This window comes from Corvus kubaryi, unplaced genomic scaffold (assembly GCF_017639235.1).
Source record: "Corvus kubaryi isolate FWS band 111438036 unplaced genomic scaffold, C.kubaryi_AGA036_p1.0 split3-37304, whole genome shotgun sequence".
Classification (NCBI taxonomy): domain Eukaryota; kingdom Metazoa; phylum Chordata; class Aves; order Passeriformes; family Corvidae; genus Corvus; species Corvus kubaryi.
The window spans coordinates 1,125,318-1,137,430 of record NW_024582087.1 but is presented as its reverse complement, the minus strand read 5'-3'; the positions used below and the strand labels follow the sequence as shown (position 1 = coordinate 1,137,430).

The window sequence follows — 12,113 nt, the reverse complement described above, 5'->3', positions numbered from 1 at the left end:
GGCACCGGGCTCCCCGCGGCAGCAGCGGGGCTGGGCTGGGCTGGGCTGGGCAGCTCCGGGCTGGGGAAGGGGCGGGAGCGGCGGCGGGGGCCGAGTCCCGCAGCCCCGGCGGCCGGAGGGAGCCGGGAGCCGCCGCGGCAGCGCCGGAGCCCCGAGCCCGCAGCATCCTCCGTGAGTAGCCCCGGCGGCAGCGCCGGCTGAGGGTCGGGTGTAGGAACCGCTCTTGAACGGGGATGATTGTAACCTTTCTGCCCTAAAGCTCTGTTACTTTCTGCCGCCGGTGCGAGCGGTGGTTGCAGCGCGGGTACTCCGGGTTTGTGTGCAAGGCACTGTGGATGGACCACGGGAAACGCGAGTTCTTTATCGGTACCTCTAAACCAGAAAGAAATAGAAAGCAGATGCTCTTCTGTTCCACTGGTGCTTGAGCCGTTGTTCCATTAATTGGGAGCCTTTAAGGGACTGGGACTGGGACTGGTCCGGCGCGTTGTTTCCTCCCCGCAGAGAGAGAAGCCTGCGCGGCTGTTGAAAGCTCATTCCCTCGCCGGCGGTGTCCTTTCATCACTGGGGACGCTGAATCTCTTGTCCTGACTTATTCAACCCCAGCAGTATAAATAGGGGTTTGGTGGTGGTTATTTGTTTGTGGTTTTGGGGTTTTTTTGTTGTTGTTGTATACTCTCTTTTTTTCCCAATCTGCTGAGCAGCGTGCTGGAAAGAGCTGGCAGAGTAATATTTAACAGGAAAAGAACTCAAAAGCTCAGAGCATTGTGTTACAGTTCACTGAGTGTCTCCAGCATAGAACAAAACTACACTGCTTGCATTATTTGGGAACACGCTGGAGCTGCTGACAGGTTTGAATGGTGATTTCTGGTTTTTCCTGGTAATTAATGTATTTAATGCCCCAGGAAGTCCTTGCTAAAGGAAGCGTAGCTTTTTGTAAACAGCTTTCACTGATGGGATGCATTGTGCTGGGTGGGCAGGAGGGGGTGATTTAGCGATTACAAACCAGGACACAAAGGCAGAGCAGTGACCAGTGACTTCAGGGCCTGACAGATTTATTGTCCCTCTCTGGGTGCCAGGTTGGGGCACTGAGGGTTTGCCAAGGGCTTGAGTGGTTCTGATGGAGAACAGGCTGCAAGTGTGAGGTATCAGCTGCCTGTGTGTGTGTCTGCAGGGATCTCTGCACGGGGGAAGGCGCCTCATTGATTCAACAAGTTGGTATAGACCAGAAATCCTAGGACTGCCTTTGTGCTGCTGTGTGCAAAGTGACAGGAGCTGCATTTCTGTGTTGATTCTTTGTATCGTGTACAGAATTCTTTACAGACAGAATCACAGAACAGTTTGGGTTTGAAAGGACCTTAAAGCCCATCTCACCTCACCCCCTGCCATGGGCAGGGACACCTTCCACTATTCCAGGCTGCTCCAAGCCCCATCCAACCTGGCCTTGGACACTTGCAGGGATGGGGCGGCCACAGCTGCTCAGGGCACCCTGTGCCAGGGCCTGCCCACCCTCACATAAAGGATTCTCTCTCTATTTTTTTAATACAGAAAAACCTGAAGGATATGAAACTCGCAGAGGTTCTTACAATAGGATTGGGATTTGCATTTTCCTGGTAGATGAACAGCTTCAGTTGCAGCAGATCCAGGCCAGGATCTGGGAGCACATTGTCCCACAGGCTGAGCAGCTGGCCCAGGACAACATCCCAAAGCTCCCAAGCAAAGCTGGCAGCAGACTTGGCTGCCTTGTTGGCAGGAATTCATGGAGGTTTCCTGTCCAGCCCTGCTCCTATCTGCTCACTGCTACTGCAAGCGTGACTTTTATTAGTCACACTCAATTCTTCTTCTCACTTCACAGGGAGTCAGTCAGGATTTAATGCACAAAGGAGCTGCTGAACTCCTGAGTGATCTCAGATAAATCTCTCGGGGTAAATCCATCAATCCTGAACACCCTGTGGGAGGCTGGTGTCTGCCAGAGCAGCCCCTGCCCCCCTGGGGGACATCCCACACCCTGGGTTCTCATGCCCTAGTGCCAAGCAGGGACCAGCACGGCTGAAGGGTGCCTGTGTCAGGAGGGGCTTGGTCAGGGCCAGCACATGAGCCCTGACCTGGCCCATTGTTGGGCATGTGGGAGAGGAGAAGAATGTGGTGGGGATGACTGTGCTGCTTTATTGAGAGGCACAGAAACCAGGAAATGCAGCCAAAACCTATAGCCCTCATTAGGCCTCATGCAGGGAGGGATGATCCGAGGCAGGAATGGAGATCACAGAGGAGGGAAGCGAGAAAAAAGCTGCAGGGATGTCTGAGTCATCCACTTCGCCACTGACACACAGAACTTGGTGTTTTCACAACCACCTCCACAGAGCAACAAACTGATTGCAGAGGCCTTGGAGTGTCAGCTGCTCAGGGTGGGGGTCCCTGTGCCCAGCTCTGGGTTGATGGTGCAGTTGCTCCAAGTGGGAAGGGGCACAGGGAAGGGGCTCTGCCTTGATCAGAGCCCCTTCCCTGGATGGAGCAGGCCTGGAGCAAACACACCCCTGGACTGATCCTGTGTAACACCAGCACTCGAACACCCAGCAGTGGCCTTGCTGAGAAGGTGCTTTTGGGTGGGATTTGGCTGTGCTCAGGCTGAGGAGGGGGAAGGAGCCCGTGGATGGGGCTGCCCATCCTCTGTCCCCATCCAAAGCATTCCGTACTTCTGCAGGAACCCAAATTCCTTGGAAAGGCAAAGTTTCCCATTTATATCAATCTGTAATGGAGGCATCAAAAGGCTTGACCCTGATGATTCTGTCCTTAGGAAGGAAAATGAGCACTCCTCGGGTTCTCATGCTGGGGTTTGTGCTGATCCACGTGGAGAGCAGGAAAAACAGCTGGGAATGCGAGCTCCAGACTCAGTCCTAACCCCCTCTCTCCTGCTGTGGAGCATTTATGGGTTGTGCCTGGAGTGAAGCAGATGATAGCAAACCCAGGTGAGAGAGGATTTCTACAGCACTGCAATCTCCTGACTGCTCCAGCCCTTTGGTAAATGACCAAAGATCCAGGGAGGTGCCGGGCCTGGAAATCATTTCTGCAAAGACATTGCTGAGTCTGCTGTGGGTTTTTTTAACTCCTCTAACAATGTGAAAAGCTGCAGGGAGTTTCCCAAAGCAGTGACAGGGCTTTTTCTGGATCATTACGTGCTCAAAACGGGGTTGGCTTTCTGCTGCAGGAACAGAAGCAGAACATTCTCACAGACAAGCTGCTTTTCTGGGGTTTATTTGTCCAGATCCATTGAGTTTGTCACCAACACAGACTCTTCTGGGACTTCTTGGAATGGCAGAGACAAACTGCTGGCTGTGTGATTTGAGGGGAATGTGGCACAACACCCCTGACCCCTGCCAGGCTCCGTTCATTTTCTTGCTTTCCCCTTGAGTGCACACCTTGATGGCTTCTAAAATCTGTCACCTTGAGTCTCATTGACCATCCCCCATGAGCCACTCCTGCCTTGGGATCCGTACAGGTGCTTGAGGCATTTTGCTTCTTTCTGAATCAATTCTTTTTCTGGGTAATATTTAACTGCTGATTACCCAGCCCTCCCTCCCAGGAACGCGCCAGGACGTCACCAGTGAGCAGTGGGTAAAGCCACCTCATTCCAAGCAAAAAATCTGGATTGTGTCGTGGGTTTGGGCTCCAGTGTCATGGGTTTGGGCTCCTGCAATGCTTTGCACCTGCTCTAACAGCCATCACTTTTATGTGAGTGCATTTGGATTTGGATTTTCTTTCCCTATCGCTGTGGTGACTCTTGGAGCCCGCCAGGTGCAGTTTTCCTTCCCAAATCCCGGGTTAATTGTGCTGCCAGGCATTGGTGGGAGCTGTTGCTCAGAGATATGGTCCTGTGAAACTCTCTGTGCATGGAATGGTCTTCCAGCTCCTGCTGAGTCCAGACGAGCTGGGAATTCCTGGAAGTGTCCAAGGCCAGGTCTTGGACAGCACTTCAGGAACTCGACAATTCATGGGCTCAGTCTGTGTCATTTTCCTTGAAGTCTTGAGCCACAGTTCAGTGCTGTTGGAAAGGAATCTTCCCTCAAAAAAAAAAAAAAAAAGACCAAGTTGCACCTTTTCCTCTTCGTTATAACAAGGTGGGTCCTGTGAGAGTTTTTATTTGCCAGCTCTTGGTTACACCACTCAGAGTTGGTTAATTCACTGTCCGTGTGTACAGTCGTAAGTTAAAAAAGTAGAATAAGACCTTTCTAATAATCATCCAAAAAAAGCTGCCAACAAAAGAAAACCTCTAGCATTCCTTCCAGGAATAAGCTGCAAAATTGTTCCCAGCTCTCTCTTGATACCTGATATATCATCTGTGTATTGCATATAAATGGGAATTTTGTTTTAAAGTCTGTTTGAGCAGCGGAAGCTCAGAGCTGCAGAGCTCCAGCAGTGTGGTGATGCTTGGGGGGGGGGTTTCCATTTGAAGTTCAAATCCTGGTTCTGTTGGATATTTCACAAGTGTCTAAGCAAGTCTCCTGATCCCAGTGTGCCTTAGATCCTGGCCTGGAACTAGTGGGAAAATACCTCTGGCTTGTTTTGCTTCCATATCCTGCATGGGCAGCCCTACCCTGAAGGGTCTGGAGTGGTTTTAGGATCTGAATGTTGGTGGAGTTCCTGTCGTTCCCATGAATAACTGCATTCACAGAGGGGGAGGAGAAATGTGTGTGGCCCAGAATTCTAAGGCAAAAAAAAAAGTTAGAATTGGGAAATGTGCAGTTCACAGTCTGGTTTAGACACTGCTCCTGGGTGAGTCAGTGACAAAAGTCCACCAAGTTCTTATTTCCAGGCACGGCTTTAGAAATGGGGTGTTCCTTTCTGGGGTCCTGTTGTCACTTCTTGTCACCTGTGGGAGCTGAGGGGTTTTGGCCCCTCTCACAATCTGAGCCAGGCAGGGGCTTTTAATTGGTGCTGCTGCTGCACAGAGCTGCCTGTAGTTTGTGCCACTGTCTCTGTCTTGGCAGGGCAATGAACTGCTTTTAATGTGTGTTTTAACAGCAGCTAAACCTGGGCAGCTCATGCCAGAACCTGAGAAAGTGCTTATGTGAAGGTGCTGCCCTGATGTGGGGACACTCAGGCTCACACAGGGAGGGTTGTTTGCCTCAGGCCACTTTGAACTTGGGCTTCTCTTTCCTCCTTCCTCCCCCTTTGGAGCTCCTCAAGGTAAATCCAGGCATGTTCAGGTCTCACTGAAGGACGCTGTGTTTTTATGACTCTCTGAAATCACAGCTTGCCTCAATCTCTGGCGGTGTTCCTGGGGATGCTGCGAAGGTGAGGGCAGGAACAACCCAGCTCCATGCAAACCCCACCTTTTCCTAGGTGAAAGCACCGAATCTGGGTGTCCTCCTAACCAGCACCTGCCTTCCCTGGCAGGGAGCTGCTCTCCAAGTCCAGCTCTCCTGGAAAAGCCCTCAAACAAACCCCTCTGTTCCCTGTGGCCCCTGTGCTGTAATTGCCAGGTGCTGCTGACAGGTGAGCTCTGATCCCCATCTCCTCACAAACAAGCCCAGCCCAGCCCAGCAGGGCCCCTCAGCTGCAGTCCAGCGGGGCAGGAGCAGCAGGAAGGGTCTCTAAAAGGGGGCACTGCTCCCACTTGCCAGAACAACCTATCCCCTGTATCTGGCAAGGTGTTTGAAATGGAAACGTGCCCAAAGCTGATCTTTACGGAAACATTTCCAGCTTCACAACGTGGGGATGCAAAAATAACCAGTGAGTGAGGGTGAATGAGAGGCTCCGAGAGCCCAGGCAGGTGTGTGTGCACAGGGGGAAGTGCAGCCCTGTGTCATAGACAAAGAATGTCCTGTGATTACTGTATCAAAGTCCACTTCTTCTCCCCTGCTGGATGGCTTTTATCCAGCCCTCTTGATTTTCCAAACGTTTTTCTGAACAGAGTAGGATCCAGGCTGAAAACCAGTAGGTTCCCATGGATCTTGCTGGGCTTTGCTGGGTCTTTCTTGCAGCAGAGGCTTGGTCAGGTGTAACCTGTTGATTCACAGGGCAGGAACAGAGCCGGGACTCCAGGTAAGAGCAGGACTGGCACCTTCTACCCCAGCTGGAGACACAGACCTTGGACCTCTTGACTTGCTACACAAAGCAGAAAAACCCCAACCTCAGCTTGGTGCACCCAGTTGGATAAATTAATCCTTTCTGTAAACAGGCAGTTTCACTACAACAATAAAAATTCTTTGGGTCCGGGTGACTCATGCACAAACAGCTCCCCATTCCCAAGGTGGTTTGACCCAGAGGGAAGGTAGGAAGGATGAACATTTCATGGCTTAATATTAAAACATTCAGCCTTATTTATTTGGGATTTTTATTTTGGTAGCCAGAGGAGGAGAAAAAGTCTTCTGTAGGTCTGACATTTGCACCGTCCTAGTCAGGAGCCACAAGGAGAGAGCTGTGTGGCCTTTTCTGAATTATGCCCCCAGTCAGAACACTTGCTCAGCTTTTCCCAGCATGAAGCATCTCCTGAGCTTCTGCTGTCACTGGTACTACCTCCATCCACATGGCAGGATGGGTGGGGAGACAGGAACAGCTGTCCCTGAGCTTTGGTGCCTCCCAGGTTCCTCTGAGGTGTGTGTGAACCATGTGCTGGACAATAGGGCTGGGCAGAGTCTAAACACGAAATACTTCAGCTGATGCTCACATTGCTGAATTAACTTGGCCTTAGCTAAAGAAAGGAATCATTCACTCACAGGAGAATGACCCAGTTACAGGTTTGGGGCAGAGTTATTTTGGTTTTTAGATTAAAAGACAAAAACCAAACTTTTAACTTGAGGGGATTGAAGTATTTGAAGAGTGGCCCTTGCAGTTCTGATCCTGCATCCCAGCCAGACACCAACCACTTCCCTTCCTGCTGCTTCCTGATCCCTCGCATTCCTCACTGACCTGCTCTGCAGGGTTTTAATTGGTATTAATTTTTATTACCAACTGATTTCCACGGAATTATTTCTGGCTATTGTTTATCTTGTGCTGTGTAAAATTAAAGTTACCATGCCACACAATATCCCAGTGGAGCACAAGAGTCCAGCCTGGTTGCACCGGGCAGCATCTGAAGTGGGAAACTCAGCTCCATATCAAATGCTGAAGGATAATTTACTTTTCAGTGGGCAGTTGGAGCATCTCAGATCCATGGGGCTGGGAGCTGAGCTGGTTCCAGAGGGCTCTTTGAAGTGGTGCTCACACCCCTCTCGGGCTGAAGGAGCCCTTTACCAGCTCAGGTTTCCAGGGACACTTGGAAAACCCTTATAAAATCAGCAAACATCCAGGCTGCTCTTTCCAGATCCACAGTTTTACCTACCAAAACACAGGCATGTTTTCAGCTGTGCCCTTGGAAGTTCATCCACTTCCAATAACAGACCTGAGCTGACACTGGGCTGAACTCACAACCTCCTGTCACAGCCACGTTGGAATATCCCTCTCAGGGGCTGGTGTTTGTCCTGAAACTTTTGGAGCTTCAAGTTGAGGGGTTAAATGGTGTTTCTTCTCCATGTTAGATGAATGAAGCTCCTTTAAATTCTATTTTATAATGGAGTTTTTGAACCTTTCTGTGATGAGTTTATCCCTTCCATCAAGACACTTTGCTGAGTTCTGGGTGCAGAATCCTTCACACTCGTTTGCTCAGTGATCTGAATCTCAACCAGAGGCGATAACCAAAATCCCAAAGCATTTAAAATACATATTTATCCAAAACTTGTCACAGCAACAATGCATTGTTGTGTTTATATCTTATTTTAACCTATTAACACTTAACGGGATATTTTGAGGCAGATTGCTCGAGATTGTACCAAAATTTCCATTGAACCAGTTTCTAATTTCCATTCCTTCATCAGGGCCAGGTTTCCATCACAATGACAATATGAAGAACCCCAGTTCAGTGAGCCTGCACTTGGTAGGCTCTGAGCCTTTAGCAGGCAGTTGCCTAATTATCACTGTGAAATTTGGGTTAATATTTTATGAATTCACTCTCCTTTTTCCCCTCTGCAGCCAACTCAAGATGACGACGGCTGTGCCACTGACTAATAACACTCAGCTCTCAGTGAATGTGACCACAAAGTCTCAAGAACAAAGTCTCTATCAAAGTAAGGAAAGGAGTGGGGTGGTGGCTTTTTTTTTTTAAGTGGACTTTGAACTTATCAAACTTCAAACACTACAGTGACAGCTTTGTAAATACGGCTTTTTTCCCTTCCTGCTTCTCTCCCAGGTTCTGGAGCAATAGTTGCTGCCATCGTGGTGGGGGTGATTATTATTTTTACAGTGGTTCTGCTCATCCTGAAAACATACAACAGGTACATGGCCAAGTCCTGTAGTCACCAAGTCAAACCAGGATGAACCAAAGTCCCTGCTCTCAGCTAATGGAGCACTTCAGGGTTTGTTGCTGAGAATTTCCAGGAGTGCTGATTGCAGTGTCCTGAATCTCACAGTCAGTGCTCTGTGATTGGATCATTAGGAAGCACAAAGAGCTCCTTGATGGAGGCTGCTTGGTGGGAGCTCTTTTTAGGGATCCCTGATGATGTAGGGAAGGTCTGAGTGTCCAGCAAGGCTGCCAGAGGGGCAGCTTGATTTCTCACTTCTCAGAGCTCACGTGCTCTGGGAGGACTTTTGGTATCTTTGGGATGAAATCCTGGCTTGGTTTGAGTAACTGGGTTGTGTGGGAATCTCCCCAAAACTTAGCCTGGGAGAGAAGAGACCACCCCAGGTGCCAGCCCTGGTGCCAATTCCCCTTTTACCTTTGCCAGGCGCATGCGAGTGCGGCGGGAGCTGGAACCCAAAGCCTCCAAGCTGGCAGTGCCACCTCCCCTGGGGCACAACAGCCACAGCCTGGCCCAGCAGCCCACGGTGACCTTCATCCCTGTGGACATCCACATGCACAGCAGGTAACCGGGAACACTCGTCCTCCCTGCCAGAGAAGGGATGGAATTGTTACCCATGGACCTGGGATTCCTCAGCAGAGCTGCACTGGGAACGGCAACAAGCTGTTTTTCTCGCTGTAAATTGATATAAATCCTGGTTTCTCTCTTTGGGAGGAAAAATCAGAGGTCTGGACATTTTTTCTATGACTGAAATAGAAGGTAGAGGTCTAGGAATCATCAGGGACGCAGCAAGGCCTCTTCTGAAGAAGAGAAGATGCCCAGATGCCCAGATGTTGTGGAGCTTTTGCTTGCTCAGAGACTTTGAACTCTCTCTCTTCTGCTGATAAACAGGAGGAAAAATGTGGACTCAGGTTGGACCTGAGTTTGTTAGGAGTTACATGGAAGAGGTTTGTGGTTTATTTTATGCGTTATGGGTAGCACAGGAAGTATCAAAATTGTATTTATCGTTACTCGTATTTCATATTTATAATGCCACATATGTATGGGTTGAGGAAAAAAAAATTACCTTTATATTCATGTATTTTTAAACTATTTCTATAAACTCTGTAACTCCCCATTTCCAAAGGATCTCGGTGTCTGAGAGGTTTCACTCTCAAGACTTCAGGTTCATGGCTGGAGCTGTGTTAGAATGCTTTGTCTTGCACAAAATCTGGGTTCTTTAACTGAAAAAAAATAAGCATGGAATTAGAAAAAATCAGCTTGGATAGAGCAAGGGAGGCTTCGTGCAGCCCCACTGTGCCACTCACCCTGCAAGGCTTTGTTCTCTGGTGCAGCCCAACTATTTTTAGCAATTTTTTATACTCAAAACCAAGCCAAAGCGAGGTTGTGTTGCCAGTGTGAGGGCTGTGGGTGTGCAGCAGTGGCACAAAGGAATTCCCAGGGACGCTCACAGCCCACGGAGTGGGAACACAGAGCAGCATTGTCAGACACTGAGGCAGATTGTCTGAGATTTTGTATTTCGTATTTTTTCCAATAAGCTTGGATCTCTTGAACAGATCAGTTCTGTACCTGTTTGGTTTTCTTTAATGTGCAGAAACTAAATTCAATTACTTTGCAATATTTTTTTTTTTGGTCTGAAACTGGAGCACGGTTTGGATTCCAAACCAAATATTGAGACAGCTGTTTGTGAAGTTTCTGAATCTCCTTGTAAATATTTCTCTTGTCCTGGTTCTCTAACTTATTTTTTGTGGCAGGGAGGATTGATTTAATAATTCAGAAGGGACAGCAGATGCACATCTAATTTTTCCCCAAAAAATATAAAGGAGTTGATTTTCTGTTTCTATCCCTGCGTGTTTTCTGAGCAGCTCTGCATGATCAAAATGAAGATTTTTAGGAAAGATAAGCCCCTCTTACTGTTGTTGTTCTTAACATCCCCAGCCAGACCTACTTCTAGAAAATTTTGTTTATTTTCCATTTGCTTCATTTCAAGCCAACGAAGTCCACAAGCAGAATAAGCAGAACTACTGCAGGCAGTTCCAGTTTCACAGAATTACTATTATTGGCAGCAGAATTGGCTGCTTTGACCGCACCAGCACAGCTCCAGTTGAAAAATTCAAATACCAGTAAAATTTGCCTCATAGTGGCACCTCCTGGGAGGCCCCACAACCCCTCCTGGCAGCAAAACCCAGAGCTTGTGCTGAGCAAGCAAAATCACCTTCTCAAGAAACAAAAATCCCCCTATTGTGCAATTTGCTGCGGATTTGAGTTTTCCAGGAACAATCCCACACTCCCTTTGCCCTGTTAGCAGCAGCTGCTTCAGGGCTGATCCGACCTGCCCTGACTTGGCCTCCAGGTTCCACTTCCAAACACCCAGAATTTGGGAATGCTCCCCTTGAGCTGGCCCTGTCTTGCAAGAATCAGTGGTTGGTTTTCTCCTCCTAAAAGTTCTGGAGTAGTTTCAGCAGGTCGAATCCTCTAGTTGGAATTTTACTGATCCAAATACAGTGGTAAAATGTTTAATTTTTCGCTGCTGGGTAAGTTCTGATCCCAAAATTCAGCTTTCCCCCCTTATTTCCATCTTCCTTATCCCGGCAGAGAGCAAGGAGCTCCACCTAGTGTCCTCCTGCCTTCCCACGGGTTCTAACTCGTGTTTCTCAACAAAAACATAAAGCAATTCCAACTTTATAGTCAACTTTACTAAATTCCCTCATCCACGGTGCCAGGACTGTCGAGCAGCAGAGTCGAGCACTGTCCCAACTTTGGCCGTGCAAAACTCACATCACTGCATATCTAAGCAGATAAAATGTGAGAATGTCGTTTGGGTTCTCTTCCTGAGTCCCATAACCAAGTTATGACCCAAACCCACATCTGTAACTCAGCCCATAAGGAGCCACACGGACAAGTGACCTGCACCAGCCACACCAGTTTGTCCTTAGTGGGACGGGGTGGACAGCTCATGACTTGTCCTCAGGACTGTAAAGGTGAGGAGCTGCTGGAGGGGATCCAGCGGAGACCACGAAGGTGATTTGGGGTCTGGAGCATCGCCCTGATGAGGAGAGACTGTGGGAGCTGGGCCTGGTCGGTCTGGAGAAGGGAAGGCTGAGAGGGGATCCCGTCAATCCGGAAAATGTCCCTAAGGGTGTCAGAGGATGGTGCCAGAGTGTTCAGTGAGAGGATGAAGAGCAATGGCCATAAACTAAACCACAAGGGCTTCCACCTCAACATAAGCTTCTTTTCATGAGGGTGGACAGAGCCCTGGAACAGCTGCCCAGAGAGGGCTGGAGTCTCCCTCTGTGGGGATATCCCAAACCCACCTGGACGTGTTCCTGTGTCACCTGCTCCAGGTGCTCCTGCCTTGGCAAGGGGTTGAACTGGATGATCTCCAGAGGTCCCTTCCAACCCCAACTATTCTGTGACCTCTTCAGAGCCCTGCGTCCCGCCCAGGGACCTGGGAAGGAGTCGAGGGGCCGGTCCTGAGGGCTGGAGCCGCTGCGCCCTCACACACCGGACCGGTGAGGGCTCCCGTGATCTCGCGAGATGTTGACATCAGCAATAACTGTAGGGGCCAACATCTCGCGAGAGCGCGATTCACACACGCTCTCACCCTCGCGCGCGCCGCCAAAGGACGCGTCCCGCGGCCGGAGCAGCCGCGCCCTCTCATTGGCCCCACTCCCGCGCGCGCGCCGGCTCTCCACCAATCAGCAGGCGCCGGACGGGGACCCTGTGCGGCGCGCGCCTGGCCCCGCCCACCCCCTCGCGCTCCTCCCGCCTTCCCTCTCCCCC

General features: G+C 49.8%; 1 protein-coding gene across 2 annotated transcripts; it reads left to right on the top strand.

Moving 5' to 3' along the window:
• The first annotated feature begins 87 nt into the window (after nt 1–87).
• On the top strand, nt 88–10,171 carry LOC121658627 (non-compact myelin associated protein). Of its 2 annotated transcripts, none has more exons than XM_042015771.1 (4): nt 88–171; nt 8,005–8,099; nt 8,222–8,306; nt 8,757–10,171. In XM_042015771.1, the coding sequence occupies exons 2-4, from the start codon at nt 8,015–8,017 to the stop codon at nt 8,896–8,898; spliced, it is 312 nt and encodes a 103-aa protein (XP_041871705.1). In that variant the 5' UTR covers nt 88–171; nt 8,005–8,014; the 3' UTR covers nt 8,899–10,171. The 2 variants fall into 2 exon arrangements, with proteins under 2 accessions (XP_041871705.1, XP_041871704.1); XM_042015770.1 differs by lacking the exon at nt 88–171 and adding an exon at nt 1,491–2,963.
• Nucleotides 10,172–12,113: the final 1,942 nt, after the last annotated feature.